Consider the following 21,380-nt stretch of genomic DNA (forward strand, 5'->3'; position numbering starts at 1 on the left):
GATGCTGCCTGGTCTGCTGTGTTTTTCCAGCACCACATTTTTCAACTCTGGTCTCCAGCATCTACAGTTCTCACTTTCTCCTAGATTGAAATGTAAGCTTGCTCCCTCTCAATGGATGTTACCTGACTGATTTCCAGCATTTTTTGGTTTCAGTCATGAAATTATTATTGAATATCATTGAAAACCCATCTGGTTCACTAATGTTCTTTAGAGAAGGAAATCTCCCATCTTTATCTTTATCTGGTCTGGCCTTTATGTAACTTTTGACCTGTATCGATATGCTTGACTCTTAACTGCCCTCTGAAAGGCTTGGTAAGTCACTTAATTCAAGGGCAATAGTAATGGGCAACAAATGTTGGCTTTGCCAACCATGTCCACATCCAATGAAAGATTTTTTAAAAAATCATTGAACATATTGAATTTTGTGGCCATGATTTTAACTAAGTTAGATATTTGGGGACCTCTACTAGACTTTACAGTAACTTACTTTAATTCCTTTCGTGCTTCATTCAATTCTATGATTTTCTCATGATAAACCCCTTCTTTCTCCCTCAACGTGGCCTTTTGATCTTTTAAGATGTCATTTGCATCAGTGGGTTCTTCAGATTCACCACTGCAGAATAAAGAGTAAAAGCTGAAATACTTTTGAGTTTAATTTTGTCAAGGTAGGAAAAGAAAGAAAGGAAACACAGGCTGAAAGAAACAGACAGGAACTGAAAAAAAAAAGGATGTTTATGCTCAATGTTTGTAAATTCAACTTTAGCTGGAGTTTTATACCCTTCCTAAAATAGTTGCCATGAATTGGGTATCAATGCTTTGGAAAGGGCACAGAGGTGATTTGCTGGACTGATACCTGGAATAATAAATTTCAGTTTTGTCGGGAGGCAATGAAGCTGGGGTTGTCATCCTTGGAACAGAAAAAACTAAGGCATGAGCTAAATGGGACTAGGTCAGAGTGGGATGTCTAGTTGGTGCGGACGAGTTGGATTGAAGGGTCCATTTTCCATGCTGTTTAACTCTATGACTCTATTTAAAAGGGGTACTTGAAATTATGAAGAATTTTTATAGATCAGAAAAGGAGAAACATTTCCACTGACAGGAGGGTTGGCAACTTGAGGGCACATCATAAAGATGATTAACAAAAGTTCCAGAGAGGAGTTAAGGAGAAAGTTATTTACATAGCAAGCTTTTCATATCTGAAATGTGCTACTTCAAAGGAAGTACATTCAATCATAATTTACAAAAGATTATTTGAAATATACTTTAAAAAAGGGGGAGAAAAGGCTAGGGAAAAGGAAAGCGCAGTGGAACTACATAAAACATGTAACAGTACGGCACAGGGAACAGGCCCTTTGGCCCACCATGTCTGTACCAACCGTGATGCCATTCTCAACAAACCCCATCTGCCTGCACACGGTATATATCCCTTTATTCCCTGCTTGATCACATTACTGTTTATGTGCCTCTTAACCAATGCTATCATCTCTGCTTTTACTACCCTCTGTGGCAGCGCATTCCAGGTACTTAGCAACCTCTGCATAAAAAAACCTTCCTTGCAAACCTCCCTTAAACTTTTCCCCTCACCTTCAACTATCCCCTCAGGAAAAAGATTCTGACTATCCACCCTATCCATGTCACTCATAATTTTATACAGAGATATAGAGTCATACAGCACAGAAAGAGGCCCTTCGGTCCAACCAGTCCATGCTGAAGATAATCCCAAACTAGTCCCACCTGTCCCAAACCAGTCCCACCTGCTTGGTTCTGGCCCATATCCCTCCAAACCTTTCCTATTCATGTATCCATACAAATGTCTTTTAAACATTGAAATTGTACCCGCATCCACCACTTCCTGTTACACTCCAATCTATGCTTCATCTTGGTAAACCTCTTCTGCACCCTCTCCAAAGCCTCCTCATCCTTCCTATAGTGTGGTGAACAAAACTGCATACAATACTCCAAATGTGGCTTAAATCACATTTTAGAGAGCTGCAAGATGTGCTAACAGCCTTCTTTACATTCGATTCACTTGTGTTGCTACTTTCAGGGGGATATGGACTTGTACCCCAAGAACCCTCTGTACATCAATGTTCCTAAATGTTTTGCCATTTACTGTGTACTTTCTTCTTGCATTTGGCCTCCCAAAATACATCACCTGACACTTGTCCGGATTAAACTGCATCTGCCATTTCTCCGCCCAACCTTCCAAAAGATCTATACTCTGCTGTAACTTTGATAAACATCCACACTATCTACAACTCCACCAATTTTTGTGTTATCTGAAAACTTATGAATCAGGCCACCTACATTTTCATCCAAATCATTTAAACATCTCACAAAAAACAGAGATCCCAGCACTACCATGATGGACCTTGTCAAATGCTTGAGTCAAGTCCAACTAGACAACATCCACTGCCCTAACCTCAATCATCTTCATTACTTCTTCAAAAAACTCAATCAAGTTTGTGAGACAAGATCTTCACCGCATAAAGCCATGCTGACTATACCTAATAAGTCCATTCTTCTTCAAATGTGAGTAAATTTGGACCCTAAGACTCTTCTCCAACAATTTCCCTAACACTGATGTAAAGTTCACTGGCCTATAATTTCCTGGATTAACCCTGTTGCCCTTCCGAAAGGACAGAATAACACTGGCTGTTCTCCAGTCTTTTGGACCTTGCCTGTGGCGAAAGAGGATCCGAAAATTTACTTCAAGGCCCAAGCAATCTTATCCCTTGCCTCCTTCACTATTCTATGACAGTTCCCATCAGACCCAAGGATCTTATCTACCTTAATGTTTTTCTAGAAACCCAACATGTCCTCCTTCTGAATATCAACATGCCCCTGGTTATCAACATATCCCTCCCTCATCTTACCATTATCCATATCCTTATCTTTGGTGATGACTCCATCTCGAATACTGGATCTCTTAATTAGGTGGAATGCCTTTGAACAAGGCCAACCTCCCCAACTCACAATCACATCTAAGTACCCACAATCAATCCCATGCAGGTTTGCTTGCTTTGTTCCCCTGGAATGCTGTCCATGCTTTTCTTACCATGGACATAATTGGGATATCTGATTAAATGCCCCCCAAGATGTGCTGCAAGTTTGCAATGGGAAAGGACATTAAAATCATGGAGTGATGTAGATGCGTACATATTGACAAAAACGTGAAAAAATAGAAAAGTTGAAATTAAAATTGGTACATTTGAAATATTTGCCATTTTAGCTATATATTTAGATATATTAAAGAACAGTCATGGCCTTTACTTTAAGGCAAGGATAAACATGCAAATGAGAAAATGGCATAGAACAAGAGGGTCACACATGCGGTAGTGCATTTCACCTAATGGTGCAATAAACTAAAACATCAACATTCACCATTCTGTCATGCTTTAAGAATAATGCAGAAAGTGGTGCATTTTATAGAGACAGTATACCAGCAAGCAGTTTTATCATAAAGAAAAGCTCTTTCCCATTCTGAAATATGCTTTGAATGAACACTTGATGTAATCTTGCATTATGTTTCTGCATGCAGTTTATATCAATGTTATTTCAGTTAAGATAATTTAAAGTTATCCATTTCAGAGATTCATCAATTATAAATATGCCCTCTTCCCATGATCATTTAATTCGGAATACTAAATTTGCATATTCCAACTCTTTGTAGTACATTTGGACAGGAATATATGTTATAGATTACAATATGAATATTTGCTCTTGGGAACACAGACCCATCAACAAGAGCAACAAAGTAGTAATATAATGCTAAATGCTCATAAATTTAGGTAAAATTAGCACTAAAAGCTCAATTTAAACAAAACCATAAAACAAAATATAATTTTGAAGGAAAATATTAATCCTCAATCCCAATCCTTCAATTTTAAAAATAAATTCATTTTGATTAATGCACAGCTATTTTATCAGTTTTAAATAAAATAGATTTTTTGTTCATTTAGAAAGTTCAAATATTTCTGGAATATAATGAAGAAGCTCCAGAGAAAAATATATTGTCCAAGTCTCCCTTCTACACTCAAATAGTCAACGGAAGTTTAGTTTACAATATTCACCAAAGATGCATTCACTTTAAAATGATGTCAAACAATAGAGTCATAGCAAAGTTTAAAACAAAAAGTGAAAATTTTCAGAAAAAACTGCAAGAAACCTAATGAAATTATTGCATCTTAACAAGGACTAAACATCCATTTTTCTTATAATAGGCCAATTTCATTTTAAGTAATCATCTGTTGGATAATAAGGTAATAAATATTTTGGGACTGATGTGATTCAAAGCATAATTAACTTTCACAATGACTCTCACAACAATCTTTAGGAACAACACTTACAAAGAAGGACAATACAAGCCTTTAAGCAGAGCAAGAAATCCACCCATTCATAATGAAGGGATGGAAAATCTAGCCTCTATAGTCTAGCTGATACTATAAACAAAATGCTTTTTAGTTTAATTTTAACTGAAAATGCACCACCTTAATCCACTAGGATTATCATCTTACCACATTTCAAAGAAGTCAGCTGTCCACATGTTTGGAAAAGCAAGCATTGGAAATGAAAGTATGTTAATTTCACATTTCAGCCAAAAGACATTTATCACAAAAGAACTGGGAATTGACTAAAATTACATAAAATAACCATAACCATTACCTGTTTGTTCTGGCTTGTTGCTGATTTAATTGCTCCTGCAATCTGGCGACAACTGCTTTTAACTCAGCATTCTCTTTTTCTGTTTGATCACCTCTCTTGTGAAGTTCTGAAATGGACGCAACCTTCTCTTCCAATTGCTTGGTCCTTTCTTGCAGACTTGTGTTCTGAGCCCTTACTTTTACTATTTCTTTCTCAGAGCCTTCATATGCAATCTCTAAGTCTGAAAATACCTCTACTTTGTCTTGTAACTGTTTAACTTTTTCTTGAAGTTGTACTTTCTCCTGTATCATTTCTAATTTTTCACTGTTAAACAGTTCAATAGCTTTTCGTAAATTTGAGAGCTCCAGAGCTTTTTCCTGAAATTCCTTCATGCTGTCTTTCAAGCTCACATTTTGAAATTTTACTTCTGCCAGCTCTTTCTGAGATTCTTCGAGCAGCTTTGTGAGAACTTCAACTTTCTCTTGCAATGGTTCAACTTTATCTTGACATTTTAGCTTCTCCGATTTCATTTTACCCATTTCATTTTTCAACAACTCAATTGTTTTCTGTAACTTTGAAATGTCTAGTGTTTCTTCCTCTAGTTCCTTTATCTGCTTGCTCAGATTTGAGTTTTCTGATCTTATTTCCTTTTCTGATGATACAGACACTTTCTCCAAGTTTGTAAGAGTCATCAATTTACCCTGAAGTTGTTCAATCTTTGCTTGAAGTTCAATGTTCACCTTCATTAATTCTGTCTTTTCTCTTTCAAGTAGTTGATTGGCTTTCTGCAGGTTTGGTTGATCTAGAGTTTTTCCTTTTAATAGTTGAGAACTTTCTTCTAACTCCAATGTTTCAGTTCTCATCTCCATGTAGTCTTTTTTCAAATCCTCATTGTTTGAGTCTGGAAGTAACAATGTTTGTACTTCCAGCTGTGGTGGTTTTTCCTGCAAGTGGGCAATTTTGTTTTTCATCTCATTACTTCTCCCCTCCAGTTCATTGTTGAACCTTTGCTTTTCACCGAGGAAGACCATGTCCTCTTCCATATTTTTTATTTTCTCTTGGAGTCTGGAGATTTCAGAAAAATATTCTGCCTTTTCTTTGTCACATCCTTCATATGCTGCCTGGAGCTGAACAGAAATCATTGAATGCTTTTCTTCCAGTTGAAGATTTTCCAATTTCAGTCTATTTAATTGCTTTTCAGATTCTGCTTTCACCTGTTCAATCAATATTCTGGTCTGTTCCTGCTTATGTCCAGCCTTGGCCAATTGTTCTTCTTCCTTTTGTAATTGTACATTCAATTCCTTCTTCAAGCTGATAATTTCATCTGTCAAAATACTCTCTTTCTTTGAGGTAGCAAATTTGAACTCTTCCAGTTCCTTTTGAAGCTGCTGATGTTCGGAAGCTAATTTATTTAGTTCATCTTCGCAAGATTTTTCTAATCTGTCTCTCTCTTCCATGAGCATCTGTGCAAATAAGCTTTTCTCTTTCAACATTTCCTTCAACTTTTCTTTCTCATCTTCACTTTCCTGTAAAAGCTCCTCTTTTTCAAATTCCCACTGCCCTTTCTCTTCCTGAAGCTGTTTTTCAAGTTGTAAAAGCTCATGTTGGTATTTTTCCTCAAGTTCAGATGTTTCTGCTTTGAATTTAAGTATGATTGTTTGATGTTCCTTGGCAAACTGGGCTTCCATCTTGGCAATCTTGTGGTTAAATTTGTTTTCCATGCTTTTCCTAAATGATAGAAAATTGGAAATATTACAAATCAAACTCAGTTGAGGCAAAATCTCTGGTAATAGGGGAGAAAACAAATCACTTCCAATTTCTGATTACTACCAGTTGGAGTTGGGCTGGTCTAGACAACAGGTGAGGAAAGGTTCAGATTCAGTTCTGGTGATGCTCAATATTAAATTGTAAAATTGCACACAGGGTCACATGAATAATGGGTAGTACACAAAATCCTATGTCCACCAGGGATTCAAAAGGAGGGGCAAAATTTAACATTTCTCAAAAGTGGAACAGCAAACCACAATGTGTAGTTACACCTGTTGTTTCTGATGCAGGCAGCACATTTATATGATGCTGCCACCTAATTAAAATGATTGCTATATTCAGTCAGCATGAAATGTATATCTTGTGCCCCACTCTGGAAGGAACCTAACATATAAATGTTCATGACCATAGTTATTTATATAGCCACAAGCAATGTCGTCCTTTCCTTGCTCTGAGGTTATAGGTATGATGTGACAGATTTCAGAGACAGCGTCCTCCTAACTGAACCATAGATATGTTCCTTGCTAGGTTTTGAATAGTTGAATGGCTGTTTGAATATCTTTGTTGGATATAGCCTTCTGTTGAGAGCCCTTCTTCCCCTCCCCACCCTAACTCTTCCAACAGCTTGCCCTGCTTTGTGATGTCTCCTCGCCATTCTGTATTCCAAAGAGGAGTACATCAAATCAAGGAACAACTGCTTTGTGAAGAATCTGTGAAATCAATAAAATGTAGCTCAACATCTGCCACCCTGCCTATCTAAACTTAAGTCTACTTTCTGTAGACTTATGAAACTTTATATACCTCTAGAAAACACCAAACACTGTTATAATAGCAGTGATAGCCAACACAACTCAACCAGCATCTAATCTGCAATTCATTGATGATCCTTGTCACTGGTGTTAATGCTTGGGGTCATTCCATCCTGCTTTTGAATGTGTACTTGTTACGCATGGAACACTGAGTTCCAAGCATTGGAGTCAAATCAGCATCAAACAGTGGTTTGTATTACTATCTGCCTACTCTGCAGATTCTCTTCAGGTTAATTGTGCCTCACAGCTCCCTCTTGCACCAGAAACATACACCAACACAACAGATGCTGTTTTAGAGCCAAAATAGCATTTGTAGTGCTCAAGAAAGGGCATGAATGAATTGAATTTTGCACTCAATAATTTTAAGGCAAGCAATTAGTCAAGAGAAAAGTTCTGTAAAATAAATTATAAATGGAAGTTGATGAGAATCCAGTAAGCAATACTAGCAGGAAATGTTGATTCATCTGTGTACAAATGCATACATTTGAAGGTTAAACTCAAAACTGAGTTGATTTGAATGAGAAAACTCAATTTGCTTATATAAATAGAAAATATTAGAAATTTTTGCTGAACACAAAAAATTAGCAAATAGGGATAATTCCCTGAAAGAAGTGCTTAAACTCTTTTGATTAAGGCTAGTCATATAATCTCCAAACCATGTTCCAAATATTTCCACTAGTCTTATCAGTATGACTTCAGGAAATAAAACAAAGTCAAAATGAACTCCTATTAATCTTCTGTTACAAATATCAATATTATGTTCAATGAACTCAAATTGAAGCATAACACGACATGAAAATTCATTAAATTCTTTTTAGAAATGTGGCCCATTAAAACTGCTCCCTCATAATTTGTAAAGGTTCAAGAATTAAGTTGCATTTTTGGTCATAAGTTGTCAATAGTCTAAACTGTAAATTCTGATTTCAGTTTATCTCAATCCACCACCTGCTATCTTATTTATATTTGCTGGATTAGCCTTCAATATTTAAGTTACCTTCCCAATTATAATTGTGAAATTTCACAGCAATCTTCATTCTAATCCTTACCTTTCCTGTAGGAGTTCAGTTTGCTGTGCATGCAAGAGATTCCTTTGCAACTCTTCTTTCTCCTGCTCAAGATTTTCTGTAACTTCAGAAACTTGTGTTTGATAAATTTGCTCCAGCTCCCTTTTTTCTCTTAGGAATACTTCCTTCAGCTCTTTTCGTTGATCTTCCAATTGCACTTCAGTAGCAGTCAACCTTTTTAACAATTCTTCTTTCTCATTATGGCGACAGTGATTTATTTCCTTCAATTTGATTTGGAGTGTTTCTTCATGTTCCTGTTTCAACTGCTCCTCTAGCTGTGTTTTATCGACATTGAACTTATTCTGCAATTCTTCCTTTTCTTCTTTGTGTTTACATTCTGTTGTATGTTGTAGTATTTTAAGGGTCTCTATTGCTTCTTGAAGTTCTGAAATATGGCTTCTGAGCTCATTGAACTCATCATTCATTTTTGCAATGTTATTATTGTGTTCTTGGTTAATATCTTCTTTCTCCAATTCATATTTAGCTTTGATTTCATTGATCTGCTCCTCATAATAATTTACCTGAAATGGAATATTGGGAAAAACCAATATTGTCATGCTTTATAAGTAATTTTCTCTCTCTCTCACACACACACACACACATACACACACACATATGATATTTAGAAATGGTAGCATACTAATATTATATAATTACAAGTACTATATAGTTACCAATCAAACAAGACTCTTGAAGCTCAACATCATTCAAAACAAAACAACCCACTTGATTGGAGGCCCATCAACCACTTTGAACATTTACTCCCTTCATTAGGGTAGTAGTGATATATACCATTTAGTGTTTACCAAGATGCATTGCAACAATTCACTGATCCTCCTGCAATAGCATCCCAGACCTCCAATTATTCTCACTTAGAAGGACAACTGGTCAGCATGGACAGGTTGGACCGAAGTGTCTGTTTCCATGCGATACATCTCTATGATCTATGACTATGACAACTGCATGGGAATATCATCACCTGCTAGTTATTTCTCAATGCACCAATCTTACTTGGAAATATATCAGTGTTCATCTAAACTTGTTACATCAATATCCTGGAATTTTCTTCAGAATATCTCACTGTGGGTCATTCATGAAGGAAACTCTCCACTACCTTCTCTAGGGTAATTAGGACTGGGCAGCAGATGCATATCTTACCAGTGATACTCCTATACCGTGGATGTATAATATATATATATATATATATCACTATTAAAATAATTAATAATAGAATTCTTCAAGAAATATCTAAATATGCAATACTAGCACGCAAATTGCCCAGGAACAATGAAATGAGATTTTCAGTGTATTTTATATAATCTTCACTCAATAATCAATTGCTTTCCATTTACTTGCCTTAGCATCAAGTTCAGTTTTAAAACCATCAATTGCCTGATGGTGTTGCTCCTTAATTTGTTCTATGACCATTTCTGCTTCCAGACTCATGTTCAATGGATTACATTCTTCAGAAACAAAACCTGGAAAAGATACAGCATTTTGCCAAAAACAGTCAGGATTTTTGTGCTGGTTGTTTAAAAAAAGCTCTATCCTTAAGGCAAATAAATGAATGTAATGTAAAACAGTCATTCAGTTAAAAGAAAATCAGGAATATTGGATTGGCTTTCCATCCTACAGTCAGGAAACAGAGTTGGGAAATTTTCTGGATTGTTCACCCTGCTGTAAAGAGGGACTCACCCATTACAGACAACTGTAGGTTCTAACAGGATTCAGGCCTGCCATTCCTCCAGTTTGGAGGGCTGCTGGATGTCAAGGTGGTCTGTTTAAGAGGCCTACTGCAGTGTTCTGGAATTTCATCCCAGTTGTAATAATGCCAGTCAAGCGAAGAACAGACTTCTAGACATCCCTCCTCACAATCCGATGTACTTCACATACCCTATCAATGTTATCACATGCAATCTTTATCGTCCCAATCCATCCTCATTGCTCCACATATCCTTCATGCCAAACTATGCTTATTCATCGACTACCCATGGAATTCACATCTGTGATCCTCCACTCACTTCCAGTCATGGAGCCTCGTAGCTCCATGCCAAACTGTGGCATTTCCATATCTATTCAGCAACTATATACTCTGGGGAGAACTAATTAACTTTATAAATAATAAGAATGTGTGTGAAAAGGATTTTTAAAAAGTCAATAATCTGGATGTGGGTTTGCTTGCTGAACTGGAAGGTTCGTGTTCAGACATTTCTTCATATACTAGGTAACATCTTCAATGAGCCTCTGGACAAAGCATTGCTGATGATTCCTGCTTTCTATTTATATGTTTGAGTTTCTTTGAGTTGGTGATATCATTTTCTGTGATGATGTAATTTCCTATGGTGATGTCATTTTCTGTTCTTTTTCTCGGGGGTGTTAAATCGGGTCCAAGTCAATGTGTTTGTTGATAGAGTTCCAATTGGAATGTCATGCTTCTAGGAATTCTCATGGGTGTCTCTGTTTGGCTTGTTCTAGGATGGATGTGTTGTCCCAGTCGAAGTGGTGTCCTTCCTTATCTGTATGTAAGGACAATGCTTTGATCGGAGGCTCACTGAAGATGTTACCTAGTATGGTGACGAGACGTCTGAACATGAACCTTCCAGCTCAGTGAGCAAACCTACATCCAGAACCTCAACTTGAGCTACAAATCTTCTCAAACATTGCTAGTCAATAATCTATAATTTTCTACTTTAAAAATACACATTTTTCTGAAGCCCTATGAAAATGTCAATCATCCAGATCCTTTAAAGATTAGATTAGATTAGATTACTTACAGTGTGGAAACAGGCCCTTCAGCCCAACAAGTCCACACTGACCTGCCGAAGCCCAACCCACCCAGACCTATTCCTCTACATTTTACCCCTTCACCTAACACTACGGGCAATTTAGCATGGCCAATTCACCTAACCTGCACATTTTTGGATTGTGGGAGGAAACCGGAGCACCCAGAGGAAACCCACGCAGACACAGGGAGAATGTGCAAACTCCACACAGAGAGTCACCTGAGGCGGGACTTGAACTTGGGTCTCTGGCGCTGTGAGGCAGCAGTGCTAACCACTGTGTCACCGTGCCGCCCAAATGTAAAAAATACAAGCACTTAGAAATGCATTTTTACCATGTGTAAATATTGTGCAATTTACAGAATGGATCAAAGAGACAGATCTGTCAACCAAGCAATGTTTCCCTGGGATGCAGATGTTTCAACCTGAGTATTGGATGTCTGGGCTCGAGAAGTATTTCAAAGTTTTCCAAGGAGAGTATAAGGGACGATCGGGCACAGTGGAGGGGTATAGCTTGGCATGGAAGGCATCCGTAAAGCCTTTTCAACCTGCACATCATTCAAACTAAGGCTCATGATACCTCTGAAGGGATGTAAATCATGAGTTCTTTCAAAGCAGGCCTGACACCATGATAATTGAGACAGGCTAAGAGGTACCACTCCCCATTACAGAGCTGGCCAAGCCAGGAGTACAAGGTATAAGCACAAGACCTGAAACATCCTGCACCCTTAATTCAGATTGGTCAAAATCTGAAATTCCAGGAACAGGCTTTGGAATCCTGGACTTGAGCTCTGGCTGCTTATATTTCGCTTCCACAAAGTCATCCTGGCTTCATGAAAATCCAGCCCATGGAAATGAATGAAGCACATATTTAATTCACCACTATTGTTAAATATCACACAAGAATTAAGAAAAGAAGATTTAAAAAAAACAAAGTATTTATTTCACTCTTTGAATATTATTGAAACGTAGCAAGTTCTGCATGAAGCTTTAGACCGCGTCAGAATTCCTTAGATGATAAATATGCCTTCTAACATGTGACTGAATATTACAAGAAACCAAACCAATCTCAAAAAACTTGAGCTTGTTTTTGAACAAAACCCAAAAGCAGGAGTTCCAAGGAAGGAAACTATGACCACCTAAGGGGAGAAGGCCTGTCAGCTCATCTGGGAATCAGGCAGTTCTTTAGCTGCCACTGGAATTTCTGCTGGACTTAGGACCCCAGCCCAGCAAGTCCCCTGTATGGATCTGCCATCCAATCTCAGAAGCCTGCAGGTCAGAACTCAGGACAACCAAGACAGAGTGTGTGGCTGCTGCTACCAGACTCCCAGAATGAAGCATGACTGTTGAAAAGGCTGAGTGTCATTTGGGGTAGGGTTTCTGGCATTGGGGTTCATTGGTTAAGGGGCACAAGAGGGTCAGGGTGAAAGCAAGAGTGTGGCTTTAAATGGCTACCCAAGTAAGCTAGATGCATTTGTATTTAGGTAAATTTGGAAGGGGTCTGATCTAGCATCCTCTACTTAATAATTAAGTTCACTCACACCTTTAGGCCTGCCACCATTCTAGAATATCATGCCCCGGTCTTAGCATATTATAGTACCTTGATCACAGTCGACAACATCACTCTTGGTCTCCATTTCCTCTGACAAGGGACTTCTCATCAATGGTTTAAAACTTCTCCCTTGTGTCTGATATGCTTGTAACTCAGATTGCAGTTCATCAATCCTGTCCTGGAGCTCCTAAATTTGATAAATATATAAGATAATTAAAAATAGATATATAAATTATTCTGCACAAGTAAAAGTGATTTTCTTATAACTCTACAACACACAAAAAAATTGACTTTAATTCCTCTCTTTGGTGTTGCGAACAGGCCTCACAGGATATGCAGTGGTGGAAATCGACAAACAAACACAGTCTCAAAAGCTAAATGAAGGACATTTCTCGCTTTCTGAAAGGGAACTGATACCTAACTGTTTTGATTGTTAGCACTGCTACCTCAAAATCAGTAGGATGTGGGATTCGGCTCCACTCCAAAACAGAATCTTGGTTAATATTTTAGTAGAGTACTCAGGAATTTCTACATTGTTGGAGATGTAGTTTTTTGATGAGGTAAGAATCAAGGCTCAATTCAGTTAGATGAAGAAATCTCCCAAGTCATAATCAAAGAAAAGCAGGACATTCATTTCACTGCTATTTGACTGATCTTGGATTAAGCAAAAACAGTTGCCCCATTTCCCTAAATTACCACTTTCTGTTCAATTCAATGGACGCAAACATGCACACATGCAAGTATACGAAATAAAGGGGGCATGACTATGGAGAACGCACACGTGGTGATTAGGAGAAAGTCTGCCAAGTGCTTCTTATGGTTGCCTATTTCTACATTCTCAGGCTCCTCACATTCATCAAAGACATCTTGTAGCTTCTAATTAGAATATCCTTGCTCCAGCTGTTCCAAGTGGATGCCTCTTTGAATTGAGAGGTTAGAGAGAATACAGCCAATGATTATGATCCTGAATGCAAGGCTTGATTGTACTGGGACCAGACCCAAGAACTGAGGCACTGGGTATCTCTGCTTTATGATGTCCTCAATAATCAATCTGAATGAGAGATACACATTTTCGCATTAGTACTTTCCTGCTGTTTCAGGGTTTGTAGATGGATCATAACTTAGTGCTACAAGCTGAGCCACCCTCACACGAAAGCTCCATGAATCTTAATCAGGAGTGCAGCATTCACCTGCAGTGTCCAGTACAGATAGTCATACAAGCAGAACCAAAGTGGAATAGATACCCTGGTAGCTGATGGTTGGGGCAGCCCCTGTTTACAATCAATAGCACCTTGGAGTTTTGGTAATTTGCCATTTGGAAATGTTATTGCCTTCAGGAACATTCACTTAACTATTATTGACAATTTCGTACTGAAGCCTGCTTCAGTGTCTGACAGGTTAAATAGCTGAAAGTAATTACAAACGTGAAAATGTGACGAGATTAAGCTTAAAAACCAGTGACAAACAACATATAACAGAACCAACCCACAAATACCATCAGCTACCCATAGCTTACTTTAAAAATGTAGCCAAATTACATTAGGTGTGGGCTCAAGTATACTTACTCTACATTGCTGCTCATATTCCTTTCTCATCCGGGTAAATTTTTCTTCATGCAAGAAGAATTCAGCACTGGTTGGATCAAGGTCTCCAAACTGTAAGCAAGAAATGGGAAAGAAATATTTCCAGTATTTACAATTTCATTTTTGAGTATTCTATTGTATATGTGCACAGTGAATTTGATCAGCAGTTTTCATTGAATATATTCTACAATGCATTGCTTAAAAAGTCAAAATGTATAAAGTTAAAACAACAGGACCAGCATATATATTTCAAAATGGATTTTTATTTCCTTTTGATCTAAATGATTACTGTAGTCTGAACAATATTTTTATTTACGTTAAATATATATTCAGTAAATAAATATATTCAGTACAAATCTGAATCTTCAATGCAACTTCCACGTTATGAGAGATAAAATCAGCTAATGCTGGTAATACTTAGTCTGGCTGCAACTGTGGATAGAAAAATAGAACTATTATTTCAGATCTGTGACCTTTCATTAAAGTATTTTCAGCAATTTCTGATTTTATTTCAGATTTTCATCAATTATCATATTTGAGAAAAGTAAACTAATTTATTTGCAAAGGATTAATACATAGCTCTTCAAAAAACAAAACTTTTAATTGAATGTCATAATAGATGTCAAACCTCCGGCATTATCCAATACTAGGCACATGGTAAACCTCGATAAATCAAATTGAATTACCTTTTCTTTTAATATAGTGTCCAAATTATTTTGTAACTTCTTTGCTAGGTTCTCAAATTCAAACAGCTTCTCTGAATTTTCTATAAGTTCTTTTTCCAATCGACTGTTTTCCTTTAAGATATGGAAAGACAACTGAAATAAGTACAATAACAAAAAGTACTGGGGAAATAAATTAGGCTAAAAGGCTATTAAGTCCTTGAGACCTGATGCTTTGCATCCTATGATTTAAAATAAAGTAGCTACATAGAAAGTAGATGCACTGATAGTAATCTTTCAGGAATCCTTAGATTCATCAAAAATCCAAGATGATTGGAAAACAGCCAATATAACATCCTTATTCAAAAGAGAGGGAGACATAAAACAGGCAACTATAGGCCAGTTAGCTTCATATCTGTCACTGGGAATACATTTGATTGTGTTATGAAGGATGTAACAGCACAACATTTAGAAAAGCATAATAAAATCAAGCAGAATCAACATGGGTTCATGAGGGGGAAATCATGTCTGACAAATTTATTAGAGTTCTTTGAGGAGGTAACAGCAGGGTAGACAGAAGAGAACCAATAGATATAATATATTTGGATTTCCAAACAGTGTTTGATAAGGTACCCCATATAAGCTACTCAATAAGATGAGTCCATGGTGTTGGGAATAGAATATTTACATGGATAGAGATTGGGCTAAGTAACAGAAGACAGAGAGTTGGGATAAAGGGACATTTTCAGGATGGCAACCTGTGCCACAGAAATGAGTGTGGGGCTACAATACATTAATGAATTGAATGAGGGACATGAATGTTTTAACGCAAAGTTTGTAGATTATCTAATAATAGGGAGGAAGGATGACACAAAGTATCTGCAGAGGGAATTAGACAGGTTACGTGAGTTGACCAAAAGTTGGCAGATGGAACATAAATGTGGGGAAATATAAGGTTGTGCACTTTGGCAGTAGAGGAGTTTAATATTATTTGAATGGGGAAAGACTGCAGAAAACTGCAGCACAAAATGGTTTGGGGGTTATTATGCATAATACTATAAAACTCAAACAACTAGCACACAAGATCAGTGGGTAATAGGGAAGGCAAATAGATTGTTGAACTTTATTTCCTAATGAATAGAGTATAAAAATAGGGAGGTATTGCTAAAACTCCAGAAAGCACTAATTAGATCACAACTGGAAAACTGTGAATTGTTTTGCCCCCCTTATCTATAGAAAAATATACTGGCATTGGAAGAAGTTCAGAGAAAGTTCATTAGGTTGATTCCAGGATGGAGGAGTGTTCTTATGAGGAGAGGTTGAGTAGTTTTGGCATGCATTCATTGGAATTTAGAAGACTGAGGGTGACCTTATTGAAACATTTACAATTATTAGGGGTATTGACTGTGTAGATGCGGAGAGGTTGTATCCCTTTGTGGGAGAGTTTAGGATCAATGAGCACAATCTCAGGGTAAAGGGTTGCCCATTTAAGACAGAGATAAGGAGGAATTCCCTCTCTCAGAGAGTAGTCAATCCATGGAATTCTTTACTCAGAGCTGTTGAGGCTAGGTTGTTAACTATAATCAAGACTGTGAAAAGCAGGTTTTTAATAAGTAAGGAAATCTAGGATTATAGGGTAAAGGCAGGAGCGGGGAGTTGAAGATTATCAGATCAGCCATGATCTTGAATAGCAGAGCAGACTTGATGGACTAAATGGCCCATTTCTGTTCCTACATCTTATAGTCTTATGACCAAATTAGCTTTCTACACATTGCAAAACTGTACTTTGAAAAGTTAAATTGAAACAAATTGTGAAAATAAATGTTGCTATTCTTTTGAAGAGTTAAATACTGCAGCTTTGCTGTGTGCACACAGGAAAAATTAGGAATTATTTTAATGCAGAATTGCTGTACATTCCATTCATATTGTTATCTCTGTGTCACTGTCCTCGGCCACCAGCACATACAGTATAAAAAGTATAAATTCTTGCATTTGTATGGCAAGGAATCATGATTAGTTCTTCCTCCCCCCAGCATTATTCCAAGAGAATCTAAAGATGGTGGCTTTTCATTCACTTAGGCTCCAGTATACAGTAGGTGAAGAACAACATTTTGGAAAAGTGTGTATGATATTAAATTAATTGTCAAGACTTCTGAAGCTAGTATCACTTGCTGCTCTTCAAATGAGTATAGGAAAATCAAGCTAGTGTTCAAATGTGTTTCACAAGCAAGAAAGATTTGCAGTGAGGAATAAATTGTATGCCCATGAAGAGAGAACAACCTAAATATTCATCACTTCACAGTATTTCATCACAAATTCAGTTTAAACAAAAATATTTGATCCAGCTGAAAGAGAATTCTTTCGCATACCGCCTTAAGCTTTGAAATATGAATCTAATCACTTTACATAGTTTCTCTTCCTTGGTGAATTATACATTTATAAAACAGAAATTATAAACAGAAAAGGGAATGTTTACCTTCAATGACAGAGCAAGTCGATCCCTGAGGTATCCATCTTCCACTTTCATTTTCTCAATCTCTTTCTCAAGTTCTGTTCTTTGTTTACTGGCCTGGTGGAAAATCTGGTCTTTTTCTTTGGTTAGATCTGCCTTCAAAGCAGCAAAACGATGTCTATATTCTTGCTCTAGCTTGCTAAACAATAAAGAGCACAACAATATGAACAATGTGAAACCATTTATTTGTTGGATTACTTTTAGCTTGGGTGTTTTAGAGCAGCAGAATATTTTTAGACACATGCAAACAGACCAAAGGATTCAACTTGAAGAACTAATATTTAGCAGCCAAATAACAAAAGAAATGTGACTTTAAGAGTTACCATTAAATTTTCATGTATATTGTGAACTTTTTCATAATCCAGACATGAAGATTTTCAGCAAATTGAAAGTACTGCTGTGTTAAATCAGATCTACTCCATATTTATGCTTTATAATCTCCCCACAATACCATCTGCCAGCACAATATCCACTTTAACAATGGCTCTCTGCACATTCCCAACATAGCCACTATAGGAACTTTCTCAACTATTCTGTTAAGTGCTACTTCAAACAGATTGTTCTTTTTCTTGTTCTCATAAATACATAAAATGCACTACAAGGAACATTTACTAGCAGTGTAATACATTATCTGGTGACTCATTTGATTAATCCTAATAAAACTATTAAGGGCAAGTCTTATAATTGTTACAGAACCAGCTTCTTGTATCCCTGAAATGAATTTTCTATCTATAAATGAATCACGGGCCTGTGGAGTCTGTCTTTGGAGAAATTATATTCCAATGATTAGGAGTAGACCTTTTGAATCGATTTTACAGTGTTTAACAGTCTTCTATTTTGCTAAAGACAATTGCAGACTAATTCATCTTAAACATAAACTAATTTTCATGTACTGCTACAAATGATATATTATTCTGGAATAGGTTATCTATAGTTTTTTTGGAGTGGTTGTAATTACCTAAATCATATGGTACAGATAACACAATAACTTTTTACATTCCCAATTGAATGATATATATGCTTTATTAGAAGGACAGGGATGTCTTGAATACAGGGAGACAGTGAGGTCTGCAGATGCTGAAGATCAGAGTTGAGAGTGTTTTGCTGGAAAAGCACAGCAGGTCAGGCAGCAGCCGAGGAGCAGGAAAATCGACATTTCGGGCTGGCCCAAAATGTCGATTTTCCTGCTCCTCGGATGCTGCCTGACCTGCTGTGCTTTTCCAGCAACACACTCTCATGTCTTGAACACAACATAGTGCTCAATACATTCACCTGTTGCTGTGCTGAAGCTGATCTATCCCTTCTAAAGTCAACTTGCTAACTCAGATGGAGGAAAACCAACATTTGCATCCATGCTTCTGCTAATACTTTACTTGGGCTAGGCTCAAAGTGGTGAATGACAATAATATGGGCTGTGCAGTGGCTCCAAGATTCAACGCACGTCAATTGGCATAATGGGCGAAGCAATGCACTGATTTCTGGCTTTCGATGTTGCTATTGTGCATGGACCTCAGAGGTCTGCACACTGAAAAGAAAAATTCAAGGGAGTATTGGCCTGGATTGATCATCCTGTGGTCTCCACTCTTGCACTTCATTCAGGGTTTTGGGGACTTTCCTGGCTATGTCAGTGTTTATTGCCTGTTCCTAATTGCCTTTCAGATGGTGGTGCTGAGCTGCCCTCTTCAGGTTATGGCTCCTTTGGTGTAGGTAGACACACAACGGTGTTAGCGAGGGAGTTCCAGGATTCTGACCTATCAACAGCAAAGGAACAGTGATGGATTTCCAAGTCAGAATTGTGTATGTCTTTAAGGTGAACTTGCAGTTAGTTGTATTCCCATGGATTTGCTGCCCTTGTCCTTCTGGATGGCAATGGGTGTGAGTTTCCCTTGCAAATAACTGATCAACCATCCTAATACAATTGTAATTCATGCATAATAAATGCAAAACTAAATTCAACTGTTAAAGGTAAAACATGCTGCATGGACTATAGTCACAAAAGATGTTAAGTACCGGAGATTGCATTCATTGAGGTGTTCTATAGCAGCATGGCGATCATCCACTTCAGAAGCCATCAAATTTTTCAGTTTTTCCGCTTTTTCTAAGTCCATTCGAAGTTTTTCTTTTTCTCTTAAAACCTGATCAACACGTTCCCTAAAAGAAGAAGCAATTGTGATAAACTTCATGAAAACAATGTACTCAAATGAAATTAAATATTTTTTGTTAACGAATCATTGTACAGAAAGTAGTAATGATTTCAGGGATGTTATGGGGTGTCCTGTACTTGGTTTATTTAAATTTCTTGAAGTAAAGGGGTAATTGATTTAACAGAATTGCTTTGTGATCCCTCATTGTTGCCATCCAGGTTACAGCAGTCAAAGCCATCTGGAAGAATGCCCATCACTGCAAGAAGGTCAATGACCTCCTCTGCCAGTTTAAGTGCCACCATTCTCTCTCCAATACCTCACATTCACTCTCTCTGTTATTGGATCCACTTCCACCAAGGTTCATGCTGTACCACGCTCTCTATTGCCTATACCATCTTGCCCAACCCAACATGTAATACCACTCACCCAGCATGCCCTCTGCGTGCCTACTCATTTGGGAAACCCACTCAGAAATCAACAGTAACAGCTGTGCCACCCACTTTCATCTTCCATAATATCTGCAATTTCTCTCAGTCCAGGAGGAAAACAGCTCACAATACAACAGTGAGTCATAACTGGAGGTGTACCACCCATCTTCCAGCTACTCACTGCTTATCAATAGAGGATTTTGATTCTGATTGCCCTGAGCAGAACTGGGACTGGTCTCAGAAGTTGCTGTTGACTTAAAGTACTGGGAAGCCTGAGCAATAGTTATCACTCTTGACTAGACTGAAGCCTGCTGACAATGATAACAAGCTTCCTGACTCTGTTTTGTGCTACATGGCATAGTAAGATACTAGTAATATGAGCCTGGTATCTCTGGCTGAAGGGACAATATACGAAAATGCAAGGTAAGGTAATGTACAGCAGGGATGCTGTGAGCATCCAGGTAGGCTCAGAGTAAGTAAACGCAATGTCAGGAAGCACACGATCTGGACCTGATGACAGGCTAGGTGCATGCCCGTGATCATACAGTGTTCTTGCTGCAGCGTTAAAGCAATGGGTGTTAGACTGGCCTGAGGTGTAATAATTGAAGTCATGAAGCATCCTGTAAATGGATCAGAGAAATGCCATAAGGTTTGCAGAAACTAGCACACGTTGGATACCAACATCCACGTAGCCAATGTCCGTAGTGTATGCCTGAAATGGAGGTTTTATTTGGAGCAAGTAGCAAGTTGTACGTAGTTTCCATGTTGAGGTTTCCTCACAGCTAGTTTGTACAATGATTTTTGACAAGATCACACCCGGTGGCAAGTTAGGCTGTTAACAAGGCATTTAACAAGCAATAATGAGCATTACTTAGGAACATTCCTCTGTCTGGTGGGAATCTCACTACACCACATAAAAAAGGTGAACAATGTGCGGCAAGGTGATCTTGATGTCGAGATGTGAGCTGAAAATGTGTTGCTGGAAAAGCACAGCAGGTCAGGCAGCATCCAAGGAACAGGAGAATCGACATTTCGGGCATGAGCCCTTCTTCAGGAATGAGGAAAGTGTGTCCAGCAGGCTAAGATAAAAGGTAGGGAGGAGGGACTTGGGGGAGGGGCGTTGGAAATGCGATAGGTGGAAGGAGGTCAAGGTGAGGGTGATAGGCTGGAGTGGGGGTAGGGGCGGAGAGGTTAGGAAGAAGATTGCAGGTTAGGAAGGCGGTGCTGAGTTCGAGGGATTTGACTGAGACAAGGTGGGGAGAGGGGAAATGAGGAAACTGGAGAAATCTGAGTTCATCCCTTGTGGTTGGAGCGTTCCTAGGCAGAAGATGAGGCACTCTTTCTCCAGCCGTCGTGTTGCTATGGTCTGGCAATGGAGGAGGCCAAGGACCTGCATGTCCTTGGTAGAGTGGGAGGGGGAGTTGAAGTGTTGAGC

The 21,380-nt window shown here is 38.0% G+C and overlaps 1 protein-coding gene across 5 annotated transcripts in view; it reads right to left on the minus strand.

Annotated features, from left to right (window-relative positions):
* Positions 1-21,380, minus strand: part of nin (ninein (GSK3B interacting protein)) — a 187,398-nt gene that overhangs the window by 30,259 nt on the left and 135,759 nt on the right. For 4 of the 5 annotated variants that reach the window (XM_043697620.1, XM_043697619.1, XM_043697623.1 and 1 more), the window contains exons 10-18: positions 19,384-19,524; positions 17,338-17,512; positions 14,886-14,996; positions 14,182-14,271; positions 12,665-12,803; positions 9,641-9,762; positions 8,267-8,805; positions 4,666-6,372; positions 488-613 (exon numbers count right to left, since the gene is read on the minus strand). In XM_043697620.1, the coding sequence (XP_043553555.1) occupies positions 488-613; positions 4,666-6,372; positions 8,267-8,805; positions 9,641-9,762; positions 12,665-12,803; positions 14,182-14,271; positions 14,886-14,996; positions 17,338-17,512; positions 19,384-19,524 (3,150 nt within the window). The remainder of the gene's footprint in view (positions 1-487; positions 614-4,665; positions 6,373-8,266; positions 8,806-9,640; positions 9,763-12,664; positions 12,804-14,181; positions 14,272-14,885; positions 14,997-17,337; positions 17,513-19,383; positions 19,525-21,380) is intronic. The other variant, XM_043697621.1, reaches the window with a different exon arrangement.

The sequence above is a fragment of the Chiloscyllium plagiosum genome, chromosome 10 (genome assembly GCF_004010195.1).
Source record: "Chiloscyllium plagiosum isolate BGI_BamShark_2017 chromosome 10, ASM401019v2, whole genome shotgun sequence".
In the NCBI taxonomy this organism is placed as follows: Eukaryota; Metazoa; Chordata; class Chondrichthyes; order Orectolobiformes; family Hemiscylliidae; genus Chiloscyllium; species Chiloscyllium plagiosum.